The following is a 19,945-nucleotide window of genomic DNA, read 5'->3' on the forward strand; positions in this document are numbered from 1 at the left end:
ACTTCTATGCATTTGACCCTCTTCTGTAAAGAAGATAAATCATCCGATGACTGGAGGGTTAGACATCTTGCATGTGAAGTTCCAGAGGAACTGGTACATAGTAAATACTCAGGAAGGTAGCAGCCTGTTCTTCTCCTTCTCCTCTTTCCCCTCATCACCATCAACGGCTCCAGAAGTTGGTGGGTATCACTTATGGCATTTACTCCATGCCTGAAGGAGACTCTAGCTCTCCGTGGGTCTTCTGCTAAGAATATAGGCCTTGAAAATGGGACAGTTTGGAATCTAAATGCCACCGCATTTGCCCCCGAGGGAGGAAGCAGGCACCCGGGGAGGGCCTGCCTGCCCTGTGCCAGCACTCTGCCTGGGCATTGATTAGCTCCCATAAGCCTCACAAGCACCCACAGGGTGATGCTATTCTTACCATGTTACAAGCGAAGAAATGAACCTTCATGGAACCAGAGCTTTGCCTAAGAGCTCACAGGAAGAGCAGGGATTTGCGCTGTATTCTGCATGACTCTGAAGCCCAGCATTTTAACAGCAAAATCCTCTTATTTGACGCCTGGAGCCCATGGTATGGCTCCTGGCATTGCCGAGGTTATACAAGCTCTGGAGCTGCTACAGCACAGCGGCTGCTGTCTGGGCTTTTCTTTCTTTTTTTCTTTGGAGACAGTCTCGCTCTGTCTCCCAGGCTGGAATACAGTGGTGTGATCTCAGCTCACTACAACCTCTGCTTCCCAGGTTCAAGTGATTCTCCTGCGTCAGCCTCCTGAGTAGCTGGGATTACAGGTGCATGCCACCACACCTGGCTGATTTTTTTTTGTATTTTAGTAGAGATAGGGTTTTACCGTATTGCCCAAGCTGGTCTTGAACTCCTGACCTCAGGCAATCCACCTACCTCAGCTTCCCAAAGTGCTGGGATTATAGTTGTGAGCCACGGCGCTGGCCCTGGGCTTTTCTAACGAGGCTCCCTTCTTGTCCCTCCAGGGCCCTCATCTTTGTTTCCCATGGAGCTGGGGAGCACTGTGGCCGCTATGATGAGCTGGCTCAGATGCTGAAGGGGCTGGACCTGCTGGTGTTTGCCCACGACCACGGTGAGTGTCCCAGGGTGACATGGGAGCTGGCCGGGCCCTGACAATTTGGAGATCTCCCTCTCTAGTGCATCTCACCAACAGTATCCTTCCTTCTGAATTCTTCTATTCCCCACGGATGTTTCTAAGTAAAAGAATGTAGTTATGCAAACAACAACAAAAAAATGTCTCAGCAGCAGATTCTGTAGAGTCTGAGACTGAATGCAGGCTGATTAGAAACCTCAACTGAAAAAACAAAGTTGGATATGTTTATCTCAGAAATTGCCCCAAGCCAAGGAATTCTTTCCTGCATTTATAAAGTGCTTTCTCTCAAAATGGGTCCTGATTTTCTCCAAGTGCCCTCAAATGGACATGGTGTAGTCAGTTCAAGTACAATGTAAACCCTGGTTTAAGCACACAAGGTTTATAAAGCATTTCAGACCAGGAGAATAGTAGGAGCCTCAACAGGTCATACTGGTCACAAGAAAACTCAACACACACACATATACAGGGACACATACCCATCCATGCAAATAGTCGTACACACATGTGCACACACATATACACATGCATGCACACACACACCTGAACATACACATAAAACACACATGCACATGTACATACACATGTGCACATACACATTTACACACATATGTATACACATACACATTTACACACACATGCACACATATAGACGTATACAAGCATACACACACACACACACACACACACACACACACACACACACACTTCCCCAGGCCAAGTCTTTAATTCTTTGTCCTGTAACAAAATCCACAGCCATCAAAATGCAATGTTCATTGCGTGAGTCGGTATGTGCTTTTGTAATCATGTTTGCAACATTCGCTATGGCTGGAAGTCTCCCAGTTCAGTTCTTTGCCTAACACTTTTTAAAATTAAGACTTTCCCATGACTGAACATGGTCATTTATCCACAGCTTCAATGTAAAATTCTATCATTGTGGTCCAGATCCAGAAATGTTGTTTCTGTTTTATCTGATTTGAAAATGGGTAATTAAGTGATATCTCTGAAAAGAGGGACAGGGGAGCAGTGACAGGGGCCTGGAAGTCCTTGTAAATGTGGGAAAGCCTTGTAAATGTGAGAAACTGCACAGGGGGTGAAAAGTTTGCATGGACATTCTGTAGATAAAAAGCTGCAAATGTGACTTGCCAGGAACTCTTATTCAGCTGGATATATACAAGCGTCCTCATAACTGACAGTATTGACGAATTCTTTCGTATCATAGTTGTGACGTTCTTTAGTGCTTTGCAGACTATTCTGGTAATATTTGTGAGACTGTTTGAGAAATAATATTCAAGGATTATCTCCGAGGCTTTCAGTATGGGGACTATGTCATTATTAACTTTGGCACTTCTCATACATAAAAGGCTCAGATAGGAATTTTTTTTCCTATTGCATTTGTCTCCTTTAAAATTTGTTACACTCATTATGTTCTAGGGCCATCCCGAAGGAAAAGAATATTTGTACTATGCAGCTAGAATCCTAAGAATCTATTTTGTATCTTAGCACCAACCACCTTCTCATCGGATAAAACTTGGCCAAATCTGTGGGATTAAGTAAATGTTGTTCCTTGTTTATTTTGTCTGACTGTGGCACTTTGAAAAACAATTTTAAAAGCCTCCTTTTTTTAGAATAAAGGGAGAAAAGAAACAGCCCACCTTTTGATGTTTCCAGAATCACATCCAAGTTGAGACAGAGCTCTCTGTGACATTCTAAGTATAGTGCAAAAATGGTTGTTTGTGTTCACCTGTTTCAAGCTTTTTGAATGACTCATGGAAATCTCTCTGGCAAATGCCTAAGGGAAGTGTTTAATTCAAGAAATGAACCCAGTTGAGTGTGCGTGTGTGACTTTCGTTGTCTGTGGATGAAAATGACTGTGGCTTGCTTAATAGAAGGAAGCCAAGTAAGTGGGCTGCCATTTCAGGGATCTTGTGCAGCCTGGGAATGCAGATACTGGTGGCTGGTGATCTCGGCTATATTTCCTTCTTGCTGAGAAATGTGCTAGTAAGTGAAGAAGGAAGGATTTGAACCCAGGTCTGCATTTTAACAGCAAACTCCTCTGATTTAATAAGGGCTGGAGCCCATGGTGTGGCCCCTGATTTGTTGCCGAGGTTATATAAGGTCCTATGCTGCTCCACTACAGCCACAGCTGTCTAGACTTAAAAAAAAAAAAAAAAAAAAAAAAAGGCTGGTTCTAAAACTTGGTCTCTTTTATTACTCTATACCAATGTTTCCAGGCACAAATGCCTACAGAGATATATGCAGACTGCATTCTTTCCAACATAGCTTTTATTTATTTATTTATTTATTTATTTATTTATTTATTCATTCATTTATTCATTCATTCATTCATTCATTTTTTGAGACAGAGCCTTGCTCTGTCTCCCAGGCTGGAGTGCAGTGGCATGATCTTGACTCACTGCAACCTCTGTCTCTCAGGTTCAAGCGATTCTCCTGTCTCAGCCTCCAGAGTAGCTGGGACTACAGGTGCCTGCCACCATTCCTGGCTAATTTTTGTATTTTTGGTAGGAATGAGGTTTCACTGTGGTGGTCAGTCTGGTTTCAAACTCCTGACCTCAGGTGACCCACTCTCCTCCCTTTCCCAAAGTGTTGGGATTATAGGTGTGAGCCACAGTGCCCGGCCCAACATAGCTTTTAAATTTAAATAAAATAGGTCAGGTGCAATGGCTCATACCTGTAGTCCCAGAACTTTGGGAGGCTGAGGTGAGAGGATTGCTTGAGGCCAGGAGTTTGAGACCAGCCTGGGCAACATAGTGAGATCTCGTCTCTACAAAACAAAATTTTTTAATTAGCTGGGCACCATGGTATGTACCTATAGTGCCAGCTACTTAGGAGGCTGAGATGGGATGATCACTTGAGCCTGGGAGTTCAAGGCTGCAGCGAGTCATGATCACACCACTGTACCCAGCCTAGGGGAAAGAGCAAGATCCTGTCTCAAAAAGAAAGAAAATAAAGTAAATATTGGGAGAATGTGAAGGCATTTACTGTGCCCATTGGAGATACACTGAAGACTAAAAATAGACCTGAAAACACTGCTGCACGGCCCACAGCACCTCCAGGACCCCAACACCCAAACCTCCCATGTCTTTAGCCATGTTGTCTTCTGCACTCCAGGGTGTCGCTGGGAGCATGCGACTGTAGCCTTCATCCCAGACAGCAAAAGGGCTCAGACACGAATATACCCAGTCCAGGGCTGATTCAACAGGGAGTTCAAGCTGTGTGATCTGGACCTTGCTTATCCCCATTTTTAACTTTCTCATCTACCAAATGGATAAGATAATACTGTCCTATGGCAGAAGACTAGGGACAGAGCCAGATCCTGTCTCAAAAAAAAAAAAAAAAAAAAAAAAAAATAGAAATAAAGCAAATGCTGGGAGAATGTCAGGGCATTTTTGACAGATTGTTGTGAGATAACACGTCAAGGCCCAGCAGTGTGTGCTGCATTCTTCCCCTTCACTCTGCCCTGTCCAGCTACAATGTAGACCTGCTGCTGAGCTGTATATCCGGGTGCATGTGACCCAGGGCTCTGAGCAGGAACAACAGGACTGAGGCTGGGAGTTAGGGGAATGGGTCCTTGTCCCAGCATGGCTGCCCTGAGCAGGCTGGGTCACCTTTCAGGCCTGCACAGGCTGTTCTGAAGATACAGTGAAGCAATAGATAGGAAAATGCTTTATAAAGTAGACAGAGCTACCTATGGTGGTTTCACTGCTGGTTTCTATGACACAATTTATGGAAACACGGGCTTCTATGAATCTGACGCTAACTGATTTTACTACCATGGATCTCGTTGCTCAATGCATTACAGTATTTCATTGTTCAGACAGAAACCTCCAGGACCCGTGGTTGTGGCAGTCCAACTGTGTCTCTAGCACGCTTGGGAGATTAGTGGGCTCAGAGTCGTGTTCAATAAGCATCTAATTTAACTTTTGTTTTCTATTTTAAGCTCAGAATTTGTACAGAATGATCTCATGGGTTTGAACGGCTTGCCTAAAGTGAAAATTATGATTCCTGCCTTTTATTCAGTGTTAACTGCATACCAGGTTCTGTACTGGGCACTTTTCTTATATGATCTCTAATTTCTCATAACAACTAATCTTATTATCCCCTCACCTATTTTGTAGGTGAGGATTCTGTGGCTGTGTCGTCAAGCAGACCCATTCTCATTGCACATGTGTTAGCAAAGGGAAGTTTCATATTCTTCCAGGGCATGTGATGTCTGAGGCAGGCGCAAGGACTCCATGGCACCATCAATGCCCAGGGCTCCATCTGTAGTTTTCTCGGCTGGTACTAGTTAGCATGTGGCTTTTATCTATGTGGGCACTAGCTCCGGCCTCATGTTCTAACAGGTAGATGAAGCAGGAAGTGACAGAGAAAAAGGGCTGGGCTTCTATTGGGAAGGCAAGCCTTCCTTAGAAATCCTGGACGGGTTCTATCCACACCACATTGACCAGTGCTGTTCACAGGGCTCTGCCTAGCTGTAAGGGAGGCAGGAGCTGTAATTTGTTAACTACTGAACCAAACAACAGAAACTTCTGTTGGTAAGGTAGACACAGAGAGCAGACATTGCTGGTGGCTATCTATCTCTGCCACACCACACTCCCAGGTTTATTACTAAATGAGCATTTCCCCGATTGTTTCTACTTTATGTCTTTTCTGGACATTTCAGTTCACTCACAGGGTTTCCTTTCATCTCACCCATCGTTATGTTCTTTCTTGAGGTTTTGATGTGAAAGTTATTAGTATTGGCACCATAAGTATTAGTTGAAGTTCCTATTTGGGTATTTGTGAAGTGTGAGATGAGGTATGAAGCAAGAAGAAATGCATGGACAAAGAAACTGTTGTCCTAATGAGGGCATGATCCGTCTTCCCCAGAGAAAGCAAGCAGCCCCCCTCTAAGGGCATAGTGTTTTATAGCATGTTTATCCTGTGCAGGAACTATTATTTTAGGACAAGGTAGCCAGCTGCAGGCAGGCAAAGCCGGTGTCTTACATTGTGTTGTCCATTTGTTCCTCTCCCTCCCCTGAGAACCTTCTCATCATCTTTGTGTAGCTCAGTCCATTCCTGGACTGAGCAGGAAGTGGAGGCATCACCAGTCTTTGTTGAATGACTGGAAGAATTTATAAGCCAAAATACATCAGACCAGAAATGCTTTAAATATTAAGGGTAGAACATCCACATTAAGGTATCCATATTAGCAGAGCACTGCCAGGTCCCCTCAATGAGCAGAGGGTCCAGCAGTGTGGTCACTGGACCTCTGAGTCTGGTGACCAAGTGGGTGGAGAGCTGCCAGGGGAGTTTGGAAGTGCCGTGGATATGCTGCCGGGACAGAGGTGCCACAAGGCCTGCATCTTGGGCAGGGGTGTGGCACCTCCAGGGCTTAGGGCATCTTCAGTGCCTGGAGGGCTAGCAGGGTGGCCGGCAGGGTGGCCAGGTCTTGTCGGGAGAGTGGGAGCTTGGGTCAGCAGGAGGAAGGACCCCAATTGCTGAGAGCCATGGTTCTCACTTTGACTACTGTTATGATCACTGGGGAGTCAAAAAATTCTGAAGCCTGGGCTCCCCCTCTCCCACTCCTCAGAGATTCTGATTTATTTGGTCTTTGGTATGATCCGGGCATCAGGATTTTAAAAATGAGGTGATTCTCAAGTGCAGCCCAGGTTGAGAACCACCACCAAGCAGAGGAGGTCGCACAGGCACAAAGTTTGGAGCCAGTGAAGACAAGATTGCTGTTGGGAAGGGCTCTAGGGCCTGGAAGGAGGGCGGGAGGAGGGGGCACCAGGAGATCTTGAGGATCCTCAGGAAGGTGGCCCCAGGGCAGGGCCCCTGAGGGAGAGGTGCACGGGCAGCCAGAATTGGAGGGGCTGCCACCATGTGTGAACAGGTGAGGACACCAGAAGATGGGATTTTCTGTGACTTTCTAAATATAGCAGGGAGAAAACCGGGGCTGGCGTTCTCTTGGTCCCTGGGTCTGCCAGCTGCTGCAGTGACTCACTGGAAACCCCTTGGCCTTCCACGAAGGCAGAAGGGCCGGTCTCACCCAGAGGGGGTGAGGAGGACTCCCAGGAGGAGGGCCCCACCCGGGTGGTGCTGCTGCAGAGACAGTGGAACTCTGAGGCCCATTACACTGCTGAGGGTACCAGCAGGTCTGCTCCCTGCAATCCTGCTGGAAATAGAAAGGGCCCTTCCCCAGGGAGTAGTCTCCTGACTTCCTAACGCACACGCGCAGCTCCAAGTGCACTTGCTGGGGCCAGAGAAGCTTCCTCTGTGTTTACAAAGTATAAAGGAACCATCCTCAACTGATGAACAGTGAATTAATTATCTGCGAATATTTGAGGGAAAGTGTTGAACAGGGCTTTGTGTTTTTTGTGTATTTTTTTAAACTCGGGGCAAGTGAGAAGAGGAAGTTTTGAGGGAACTTCTGTGGGCGGCAGTTACGCGTTGTTCTTCTTGGTGGGTGGGTCCTGCCCCGTCAGAAGAGTATTTGGGCAATTCACGGGGAATAATCGTATTTGTGTCTTTTTCATTCAGGGAGACAGATTTGAGTCAAGGTCGCTTGCTGGCAATATTCTAAAATAAACTGCCATCAGTCATAAGTAATATATTTTTGTTTGAATGTTTGAAAAATGTGTTAGCAGTTTTTCTTGCCTTAGTAAATATGAAAATTAAAATAATAGAGTGAGGCTTCAAGAGTTCATGGGGGCCCAACTCTGAGGGTGGGTGACAGTGCACTTGCTGCGACTTATAGAGTGTGGACTGTGCCACCTGGAGACCCCCAGGGTCTCTGCTCTTCCCTAGCTCCTTCCCTTCCTCTCCCTGCCTCCTCCTCTTCGCTCTTCATTCACTATTAAGCATATCCAGACCTCCACCTTTGCTGAAAATCCATTGAGTTTATTTGGTGTAAATCTCGGATATGAGTTTATATGCCCTCTCTGATATGAGGTCATTTGCCTCTTTGTTGAACAAAACAGAAACCTCCATGCAGCTGAGTTGCTCTTTTGTAATGAGGACTGTGATAATAACAGGGTTGCTCTGTGGCCGTGGGTACAAATATGAGGTAGCACAGGGTCTGAAACTCCAGTGGCAGCAGTGTCCCTGGGAAGGCCTGTAAAAGCCAGATGGCTGGGCCAACCCCAGATACAGATTCAGTTGGTCTGCAGTGGGGCCCAAGAATGTGTATTTCTAGAAGGCCCCAGGGGTGATGCTGCTGCTGCTGCTGAGGACCACTGAGAGAGTGTGTGTAACAAACCATACACAACGCCAGGCATCTATTAGACACGCAGAACCTGCCTGCTCACTTGCAAAGCAAGGTGCAGGGAGACACTGCAGCTGTTGAATGCTCTGCCCCAGACTTCAGAGGATGCTTCCTCAAGGAGGTGGAATTGAATAGGGAAATACAGAGAAGGAGCATTCTGGTGAAGGAACGCTTCTTTCTTCATTCATTGACATTCACTGACTGCCCAACTGCACTCCTAACTATTCTAGGCACAGAGGTCCAGTAGTAAGCCAGGCAGACATGAGTGAATAAGGAGAGATGTTACGTTCTGCCAAGAGCATGGGAGACAAGCAGCAGGAGGCTGCCAGGGAGAGGGGCTCCCTCTGCCCAGCAGTTCTGAAAGCCTTTCAGGAAGCAGTGGCAGTCAGTTGGACCCGTTCTTGTGAAGGTCTGGGTGGCAGAGGGGGTCTAGGGCTGGGAACAGTCAGTGCAAAGGCTCAAGGGCAGGAACTAGCTGGGTGCTCCCAGGTCGCCAGCAGGCCAGGATGGCCAGAGCTTAGACAGAGCAGCAGGTGAGCGGTGATGGGCAGGGGTCTTGTGGGCCCGAGAAGGAGTCAAGGCTGCTGTGAGATATTGGAAGCCACTGGAGGGAGGGCTGTGAGCAGGGGAACCATATGCTGTGATGTGTGTGGTTTCTGAATGGCCCGAGGCTGCTGTGAAAAGACAGATTGTAGGGCGAAGGCAGGGAGTGTGGGGAGGATGTTGGGCCACCAGGCTGGGAGGAACTTGCTGTGAGCTGTGTGGCAGTGTCAACCAGACCTGTCTGAGCCATGAGCTTGGGTGGTGACCACAGGAATAAAGAGGTCTGTGCAAAGCGGAGAGACAGAGAGGTGAAAGCAACAAGATTTGGCAGAGAGGTGAGAGACAGGGAAGACCCAACAGTGGTGAGCCTGAGTCTCCTTGTAATGACATCTGCCTCTAGAAACTGAAGGCTGAGCTCTAGTCCGCATCACACTCAACTCAAGTCCTCGTGCATGTCTCAGGGTCCCTCCCTTAAGTCCACATGTTGTGGGTGCTACTTAATGCAGCAAGATGAGAGCAGATGCGCTCCTTTAACAAGCCCTGGTCACACTGTCCCAGGCCAGAGCCAGCCCGGCACAACCTGTGTCCACTCCACCTGCCTAGTCCTCTCCTGTCTTACAGTGACCCTCAGGGCTTGTCCTAAGAAGACACATGTATTGAGCACCCGGCATGTGTTCAACACTGTGTTTGTGTGTTCACACCTTATCTGACTTGTTCGTACAGCACCGCCAGGAGGCAAGACTGCTGTTCCCCTCTTACTGATGAGGAGGCTGAGGCACAGACAGGTTAAGCCGCCTGCCCAAGGTGGCTTCTACATGACAGAGCCTAGATCCAAGCCCAAGTTGTTTGGCTCTAGACTTCAAGGGGCCTAGAACTTGACCCCTTTGGGGGACCCTGGCCTCTAAGCAGCAGTCCACAGCATTCTTGGGCCCCTCAAAAATAATAACATTTACAAGCACAGAATCTCACACTTTACTAGGGGCTTTCTCAAACATCTCATTCCATCTGGGAGGAAACCAGCCCAGGCTGGAGCCCAGCTATTGCCTTCAGATCTGCCGAGAGTGCCTCAGTATGTCCAGGCTGCTGTAACAGACACTGTAGACTGGGTGGCTGATACACAGCAGGGGTCTATTCCTCACAGTTCTGGAGGCTGGGAAGTCCAAGGTCAAGGTGCTGTCAGATTCCATGTCTGGTGAGGGAACCACTTCCTAGTTCATAGATGATGCTTTCTCACTGTGTCCTCATGTGGCAGGAAGAGGGCTGGAGAGCTCTGCAATCTCATTTATAAGGGCTCTAGCCCCATTCATGTGGCCTCTGCCCCCATGACCTATTGCCTCCCAAAGGCCCCACCTCCCAACACCATCACCTTTGGGGTTGGGATTTCAAAATGAATTCTGAGGGAACACAAACATTCACACCACGGCAGAAAGCAGCAGTTTTGGATGCACACAAAGCCCCCCACAAATCCAGCCTCTCCCTAGTTGCTGGGTCAGCTGGAGTCAGTGGGTTTAGCCTATGGGAGCCTCGGCTTTCCTGCTTGTATGAGGAGTGGCCAGACCACTCCCTCAAGAGTGCTGTGGGGGTGCTTGGCACGAGGTAGTGTGCAGGACAGTTCACGTGACCTTCCTTCCACCATCCGTTGGACAGATGTGAAACAGGCCCAGCTTTACAGACAGATCTTGGCCCTAATTTGCTCTGTGGCCTTGGCAAGCTACTGGACTTCTCTGGACTTCACACTCCTCATCTGTAACATGGGCTAACAATACCAGCCTGTGGGGTGCTGTGAGAAGTGAACTACCGATGCTGTATGCTATCTACACTGGGGTGGGGGAGGAGCAGGGGCTCTGGAACCAGATAGATGAGGCCTTAAATTGTGGCTTCATCCTTTACTACCTGTGTGGCCTTGGCAACTTTGCACAATCCCCGAAGTTGAAAAAGCAGAGCTGATAAGGCTTGCTGCGGTTATCATAGAGATCGAATGAGGTGAAGTATGAAGAGTGCTTGGTTCAGGGCCTGGGGTTTGATAAACACAGGTTTTCTCTCTTCCTTCCATGACACCTCTTTTGCTTTTTGAGGGACAGTAGGAAAGTGCTAAGCTCAGATACCCTGAAAGATGTTGGTGTGAGACCCACCATCATTGTGTTGAGAAACAAACTCACAGAGGCCAAGAGGAGCCCTTCTCAAGAGAGGTGGGACTGTCACCACCAGGCTCAGGTGCCCCACCCATCTGCTCCCCACATACATGCTACCCCTGGTGTTTTACACGCATGCTGTGTTACCCTGGATTAAAATTAACATAGGGTTTCTATTTATCGTTTTCAAATGTCCCTTGAGTTAACTGCAGTTGGTAAGTGTGGCACTAAGTCCTAGAATGACGCAGAGCAGTGGTGGACATTTGTCTTCTTCCTCAGGCAGATGAAAGCATTTAAAGATAAGTGGAGGAGGCCGGGGATAGTGGCTCACACCTGTAATCCCAGCACCTTGGGAGGCTGAGTGGGGAGGACTGCTTGAGCCCAGGGGTTTGAGACCAGCCTGGACTGCATGTCAAAACCCTGTCTCTATAAAAAAAATACAAAGATTAGCAGGGCTTAAAGGTGCATGCCTGTGGTCCCAGCTACTTGGGAGGCTGAGGCTGGAGGATTGCTTAAGCCCGGGAGGTCAAGGCTGCAGAAGGAGGCAGAAATAGTAGAGTTGTCTTGTGATGAGCACGACCTGAGGGAGGATGGCTGCTGGGGCTGTGAAGCTCACGATGAGCAGAGAGCAGCTGGCCCTTCTCCTGTTGATCCAGGAGCCAGGCTTTTAAGGAGGGAGGATTGGGAGGGGGGGTGCTCAAGGCAATGACCAGTCCTGGTTCCTGCTTACATGGGCCTGGTTAGCACAAATTGTAGGTTTGAGACATTGGGGGTTTAAGCAGGCTTCTGGGGCCAAACCACTGACAAGCAGCATAAAAGGAAGGAGGAAATTGATAAGTCATTCTGTCTTGTGACCTTGGATACCCCATCCTTGTGACCCTGGGCACCCTGCCTGTGACCCTAGATACCTAGCCTTTCCTTGGGTTCCCAGGTTTATGATCTCGGACACTCACCCCTTGTGACCTTGAGTGTCCAGCCTTATAACCTTGGGCACTCAGCCTGTCACCCTTGGCACTCACCTTTGTGATCCTGGACACCCAATCTATGATCTTGGGCAAGTCACTTAGCTTCTGACCTTGGATCATGGGCCAAGTGGTTAAAGATGTGTAAAGAATTTAGCAGGGTTTTGTGGCCTGGCTTTGCTCTGTCCAGCCCTGCCTCCTCGAGTCTGTTCCATATTCTTAGATATTCACTGTTAATTTACAGGACTCCCACTGTGCAGCTGTACCTGGCCCTCATGCCTTAGTTCTTTGACCAACCCACACCATGGGCTTGAGCATGGCACTCTCCCTCCTGCCATCTCGGTTCTTTCTGAAAGGTGAAGAGACCTGGAGCGGATGAGGAGAGTTCCGACTGTCCTGGAGAACCTATATCCTCCAAGGGTCTGTGGGGAGGGTCCCGGAAACCTGGAGGGCTGGGCACTGCATTCTTTCCTACCTTATGTAGGGCCACTCAGCTCTTTTTCTGTAGAATTCATTTGATTAAAGGATTCACTTCAAAAAAAATTTTTTCAGGGTCAGGTGCAGTGGTTCACACCTGTAATCCCAGCACTTTGGGAGGCTGAGGCAGGAGGATCGCTTGAGGCCAGGAGTTTGAGAGCATTCTGGGCAATAGCATGTGACTCTGTCTCTACAAAAATAATACAAAAATTAGCTGGGTGCAGTGGCATGCACCTGTCCCATCTACTTGGGAGGCTGAGGTGGAAGGATCACTTGAGCCCAGGAGTTTGAGGATTTAGGAAGTTTTTTCCACTTCTAGAATTCTCTGATTCTAAATGAGAAACTAGGTATGAAAGCTCTTGTGAACCACAGGGCTGACACTTATGAAGAGAGGTGCCTTATTGCTATTGTGGCAGAGTGGCCTGGGGAAGGGGCTAGCTGACGTCGAGATGATGGGTGGAAGGGGAAAGCAGCCCATGGCGGGTGCCAGGCACCAAGCTGAGCACTCACAGGAGTCCTGCTGCATCCTCAGGACAGACCCCCAGGACTCTGACGGGGGCAGGGTGTTGTGAGGTGGAGGCAGGGAGGCTGCTCTGCTCCCCCTCCAGTCAGTGAGTATTTATTGAAACCCACTATATGCATGCACTGTCTGGACATTGGGGAAATGCTGAACCAAACGGATGCCAACTCGCAGGCTCCTGGAGCTCACTTGCCACTTAAACGTATTCAGTCCCTTGGGGCTAAGCTACCTGGGCCAGCAGCTCAGGGTCCAGTACTCCCTGGACATGGGGAAAACCTCAGCTCTGATGGCAGCCTCCCCATCACCAGCCTCTTTGGGCCTTGCCGTCTTCATCTGAGAAATGGGGAGGATGCATTACCCTCGTCATTCAGTTTCACTGTGGACTATGGCAATAAGTGAGGGCAGTATCCAGGTGATGCAGGTTAGTTGAACTTTTGAGATGCCAGTTGTTTAAAAATTGATGTGTAAGAAACCTATAGTCAAAGACAATCTAATTCTTTTTTTTTCTTTTTGAGATGGAGTCTTGCTGGGTCACCCAGGCTGGAGTGCAATGGCGCAATCTCAGCTCACTGCAACCTCCGCCTCCTGGGTTCAAGTGATTTTCCTGCCTCAGCCTCCTGAGTAGCTGGGATTACAGGTGCCCACCACCATGCCTGGCTAATTTTTTATTTTTAGTAGAGGTGGGGTTTCACCATGTTGGCCAGGCTGAGCTCGAACTGCTGACCTCAGGTGATCTGCCCATTTCCACCTCCCAAAGTCCTAGGATTACCGGCATGAGCCACTGTGCCTAGCCTGACAATCCAATTCTTTCTAACAGAGTTTTACCCAGAGACTCCATGTGCTGAGCTGATGTGAGGAGCTGAATATGATAGTGGTTCTCAAAGTCTGGTTCTGGTCAAACCAGCAGCAGCAGGAGCAGCAGTGGCGCCACCCAGGGATTTGTGGAAAGTGCGCACTCCCAGGCTCCAGGGTGGGACCAGCAGTCAGTGTTTAGCAAGCCCTTAGGCAACTCTGATGGATACTACAGTCTAGAATCATTGCCCAGGGATAGACACACAAGTGATGTGCTAGGTTCCCTGAAAGAGGTGAACATTGGGACTTGGAGAGCTAACCTCAGCCTGGACATGAACAGGGGAGGGGTAGATGGGACAGGGAGCTGCAGTAGGAAGAAGAGAGGAAGGGGCCTTTCAGTCTGGGGGAGGGAGAAGGAAATGCCAAAGGAAGAAGGCAGAGTCAGAGTGGAACTGTTGGGAAAATTCTCCCTTATTTAATCATCTTGGACGTCAGAGTAAAGTAGGTCAGGCCTCGGTTTTTAACATTTTATTTCTATGACTCCAGTAGTCATTACACATCCCCAAAATGAGGGCTCTGATCCCTAAACCATGCACTAGCTATACAGAAGCAAGTGGCACCAGAAGTGGCAGTGTGGTGTGATGGTTAGACACACAGGCTTTGGCATCAGATATGGGCTCAAATCCTGGTTCAGATATTTACTAGCTGCAGGGCCTTGGTCTTCAGCCTTTGTTTTTTGTTATGTCCTTCTCCAGGTTTGGTACCAGGGATATTCTGGCTAATAAAATGAATTGGGAAGTGCTCCTTCTTAGTTAGTTCTGAAAGAATTTGTGTAAGATCATTATTATTTTTTCCTTCAGTGTTTGGTAAATCAGTGAGGCTATCAAGGCCTGGAGTGTTCTTTACAGGAAGGATTTTAATGATAAATTCAGTTTAAATATGAATAGGACTATCCCAATTTTCTTTTTCTTTTTGTTTCAGTTTTTTAAGGAGTTTGTGGATTTCATCCAAGGCATGAAATTTATTGGCATACACTTGTCCATAATATCTTCTACTACCTTTGGACAAGTTACTGGAACATTACTGAGCTTTGGTTTCCTCATCTATGAAATAAAGGTATTGAAATTTCTACTTCATAAGTTGTTAGGAGGATTAAACAGTCATTTAGGTGGAGTGTTTATCAAAGACTCTGGCATCTAGTGTATTCACCTATTCATTATTATTATTGATAGCTCCATCACATTCCAGTTACCTGCCAAAGACATGTACTGAAAAGTGTTTGAATTCTATTTCTTAATAGCTAAAACCTGGCCACACTGGATATTGTCAAAAGCATCAATCTGAGACTATAAGTTTACAAATTGCTGTTCTGTTTCTAGAGTTAAACTTGCTTCAGAATTTGTTTGAGAACATTTTACACTCTTATGGAACAGAGTACCCAAGGACTCTGATAATCTATAATTTCTTAAATAATCCACTCATTCACTCATTCAAGAAAGATTTATCAAGTGCCCACCGTGTACTTCTACTGTGGGATAGAAAGAAGAATGAGACAGTGCTCCTGCCCTTGAAAATCTCACAAGCTGAGGTCCAGCCCCAAATATGTTTTTGAATTATTGGCTCCTTGCCATGAGCCATGAAATATGGGATTTTATGACTGTCCTATGGATTAGTGAATTGCTTACAATCTTTAGAACCAGGCAGGCAAGAATGTTACCCTTGCCACTGACTGCTTATGTGACCCCTGGGAAATTTCTTAACCTCGCTGAGCCTCCATTGCCTCATCTAACATGGTGCAATAGTACAAATATTGTGGGATTAGATAAATCCAGGCTCCATGACAGGCACCCATGGATGCTGATGGTGATGGTGATATTGGTGAGAGTGATGATGCTGGTGATGATGGAGAATATAAAGAAGGTAAGCCTTAAAGGATAATTTTTTCTAATTTTTTTTTTTTTTGAGATGGAGTCTCACTCTGTCACTCAGGCTGAAGTGCAGTGGCACAATCTCAGCCCCTTGCAATCTCTGCGTCCTGGGTTCAACCATTTCTCCTGCCTCAGCCTCCTGAGTAGCTGGGATTACAGGGGCATGTCACCACACCTGGCTAATTTTTGTATTTTTTGTAGAGATGGGGTTTCACCATGTTGGCCAGGTTGGTCTTGAACTCCTGAGCTCAAGTAAGCTGCCTGCCTTGGCCTCCCAGAATGCTGGGATTCCAGGTGTGAGCTACTGCGCCTGGTCGTAACTAGTATTTTTTTTTTTTAAGTAAACTAAGGCTTCATATCTGAAAGAAAAAACCTCATTACAAATATCTTTTGTCACAAAGATTTATATCATATGGTTTTGCATTGATTATGGCACAGCTGACTTCCAGAATCCTCTATAACAAACCAACAAAGCCACTGTCTTTGGAGTTCTTTGATGCTGATTTTGAGGACACAGCACCCTTCATAAGAGTGCTCCTGCTTGGCTGATGAACAGTCCAGGACGGCACAGTTGGGAGGTGACCCTGCACCCAACTGAGGAAGTGGATTGGGGCTTCCCCTCATAAGAGGGGTTTGGCAAAGTCTAAGGAGAAGGGAGCCAGGGGCACTACGAGTGTTTTCTGCGTAGGATTTACTTTTAATAAGGTGCGTGTTTACATAGTTAAAATTGGAAATATACACACAATATTTGTGATAAACAGATTCAGCAGCTATTATATGAGAACCTGCTGTGTGCTGGGTCAGTGCTGGGTGTGGGATAAGAAAATGACACAGACCTGGTTACTGCCTTGGAGAATCCATGGAGACACACACACTTTAAAAGCAAAAGTAGTTTTTGGGGAGGCTATTATGGGGGTCTGGCAGAAAAGTGCATGGGACGTATGAGGGAGAGAGGAAAGACCCAGACTACCTTGGGGAATGGTCATGGGGAAAAATCTTCATAGGACATGACTTTTGTGAGTTTGGACAAGCTACTAAACCTCACTAAGCCTCAGTTTCCCCACTTGTAACTCTAAGTCATAGTATCTACCCAGTGAAGATTAAATGAATGTCTTAGCTGATAGCAGAGTGGCTGCTGGGCACATAGTAAGTGCTCAACAAGCCCCCATACTGTCCTCTTCCCCAACACACAGACCCCTGCTCTCCTTACCACACATTAGTCACTGACTGAGAAGAGAAACTTTTTTTCAGTTCCCTGGAATTAAATAGACAGCTCCCGTCTTTCCTATAGAAAGTTGTTCATGCTTCCCATGTTAGCTAATTTGGAGCGACAAGGCCTACAGCGTGGCAGTTCCTGCAGGAACACTGTTGTGGAAGTAGCCTCTTCATCAGCCTTCTGGGCTTCCCTTCAGTGACCTTGCAGGAAAGTGTTTCTGTTCTTTTACCCACTGTTGAACTTGTTTTTAAAAATTTACGAAGTGAGATTGCTGTGGCAGGTACACTGTGAACCCCAAGCTATTCCCACAGGAATTGGGCACGTTGTTCACTCAGCTTCACTGAAGTGACAAGAACATGTGGCTCTTCCAAGGGCCACAGCAGGCGTGGCATCTGAATGCAGAATCACAGATCTGTGTCGGGGACTTCAGAAGCCATGCAGACACTCCTGGCAAATTATCAGGCCGCTGGGCCCTGGCATGAGAAGAGACGGTGCTGGTCTCCAGGAGGGATTTACCCCAAAGGCGTAGTCATTCATTTCAAAGTTATTCATATGGTCTCTCAGATGAAAATATTTAAGGTTTCCTGGTGAGAAGAAAACAGATATCACTCCAGGTCCCCAGAAGAAGCCATTTCTGAAGTGTTTAAATGAGTCACTTGTTGGAGGAGAAAAAAAAAGTCAAATTACTTACACGTGATCCTGTGTTAAAAAGACTGAATAATTCTAGGAAAGGAAATTCTTCTCCATACCAGGGATGTTATTTGCTGTGGTTCAGGAGCTGAGAAAAGATGTAGCTAATTATAACATATATGCAGGTTATATTTGGGTATGGAACAAATACATAGTCCTTGTTATCTGAAAGACCTGAGTTTAAGTCAGTTTAACCACTTACTTGCTGTGTGACTCCAGGCAAGTTACCTAACCTCTCTGCACCTCAATTTTCTCATCTACAGTAAGGGAAGAGTCAAAGTCTCTTTGTATCCCATAGGGTCATCAAAGGGATTAAAAGGAATTAAATGAGCTCCTCTATCGGAGGCGGGGGGCCTGACTCACAGAGAGTACTCCATAAATATTGACTATGTTGGGGTGACTACCTTTTGGTCTCAGGAAGACCTGGTTCGACTTCAGTCGCAGTTTCATGCTAACTAGTGTGGCTTCTAAATTTGAAAAGCGATATAATATTATGTATCTCATGGAATATTTATAAGAATTCTCAGAGGGAGAGATGATATTCATATTTAATTAACATTAATTAATATTTATTATATGCCTGATTGTCCATGCAAAGCTTTTCAAACATTGCCTTGACCCTCATTGCAGCCTTGGAGTAGGTGTGGTAATTATTACTGATAAGGAGAGCATGTGAGCGCCCCAAACATGCACCTCTTCTCACCCACAGCGGAGCACGAACTGTGGCTCGGGCTCTCCCAGGGACTTCCCATCTTTCTTCTCTTTTATTCCGCACCACAAGTATATGACCTTGATATCTGTGTGTCCATTCCACAGGCAGGGAGACACAGTAAAGTCACAAGGCACTGAGAGGCCAGCAGGACCGCTTTCACTCCGGGTCTGCAGCCCCCTTCATCCCAGCACCACTTCTTCCACAAATGATGCAGAGTTGCCCTGCGCCCTTAGGCCAGTAGGCTTCCTAGAACCCCAGGAGTCTGTGGTGGGAGCAGATGCTCACAGAGGAGGGTGTGTGCCTCTCCCAGGGCCTGTCTTTATCATGTCAGAAGTGGGTTTCTGCATCTGGGAGGAAAGGAGAACACAGCTGGGGTTGGTATTCAGGCAACCTGAGCATCAGGCATGGGGTGCCACCCAGAGAGGCCATGTGATGGCCATTGGGGATTTGCAGTTTAGACAGTGACATGCAAGGAGGAGCATCTGAGAGCCAGGAGGGAGGAGGGCTGAGGTGGAGCCTCTTGGCTCCACCCTTGTCAGAACCTGGGTCTTCCTTTCCTGTCTCCCAAAAGCATGCAGCTGAGACTGCACACTGAGGTGGCTTTGATGACTGTGGCAACATCAGTAAACTTAGTTTCTCCTTGAGGAAAAGGCCCATCTGCAATTTAGCCCCACAGGGTTCTGTCTCTGGGAGAATTTGAGGACCTGAGGGCAGTAGGAACAGGAGAAGGAGCAGGGGGCGGTGGTGGCAAGGAAGGAAGCTCAGCGAGGTGGCACAGATGGAAGGACCATGGTGGCTGACCTTGGGGCACAGGCGGAGGTCCACTCCAGCCAGGATCAGGGGCTGGGTTGGCCTCAGGACAGGTCCATATGAGGCTTCACGGAGATGTCCGCACCTGGGTTGCTCAGGCAGGGTCCAAGATCCAGGCAGCCATGGCTTCTGTGGCAGGCCCCCTGGCAAGCAGAAGCCACCACACTGTAGCATGCTTGTGAGGCCCCCCATTCTACTGGGTCAGAGCTGGCCTTGAACCTGAGTGGCCCACGCTACTGCAGCGACTGGGTATAGTCTGGGTGTTTTCTGTGTCCAGCCTGGTTTTTTTTTGCAGTCTTTGGCAGTTGTCTCTATCACCCTCAGACTGGCCTCTTCCAATCCATCTTGGAGATGATGTACCCTCTGGAGCCCTTTTTTTCCAGCACACCTATTCCTTGGCCGCTGGGGCAGCCTGGACCTGCTGGTGTGCATCAGCATGTGCACACTCACCACGTGCCTGACACCCTATGAATACATGCCGCTGCACCCTGCCTGGGTAATAAGGACCTTGTGTAGTTGGTTTTTTTCCCCTGTCTCCAAATACTATTTCCATAAAGACATTCAAGGAGGGTGGATCACACATCTTTCCCCAATCAGAGTGACACACTGTAATCTTCCAGCACACGTGGAGATCAAGGGCAAAGCTAGGGAGGCTGCCATGGTGGGAAGGCAGAGTCTGGAGCGACGCTGGGTTCAAGTCCCAGCTGCAGGGCACAAGCACAGACCTGGCCCAAGGTGTCCCCATCCCACTTCCTGTGTGTGAGTGGAGATAGTAATAATGGAACAT

At 47.6% G+C, this 19,945-nt stretch overlaps 1 protein-coding gene across 4 annotated transcripts in view; it reads left to right on the plus strand.

Annotated features, from left to right (window-relative positions):
• Positions 1 to 19,945, plus strand: part of MGLL (monoglyceride lipase) — a 266,270-nt gene that overhangs the window by 171,932 nt on the left and 74,393 nt on the right. For all 4 annotated transcript variants that reach the window (XM_074404172.1, XM_003926128.4, XM_010336881.3 and 1 more), the window contains one exon: positions 985 to 1,091. In XM_074404172.1, the coding sequence (XP_074260273.1) occupies positions 985 to 1,091 (107 nt within the window). The remainder of the gene's footprint in view (positions 1 to 984; positions 1,092 to 19,945) is intronic.

Source organism: Saimiri boliviensis, chromosome 8 (genome assembly GCF_048565385.1).
Source record: "Saimiri boliviensis isolate mSaiBol1 chromosome 8, mSaiBol1.pri, whole genome shotgun sequence".
Classification (NCBI taxonomy): Eukaryota; Metazoa; Chordata; class Mammalia; order Primates; family Cebidae; genus Saimiri; species Saimiri boliviensis.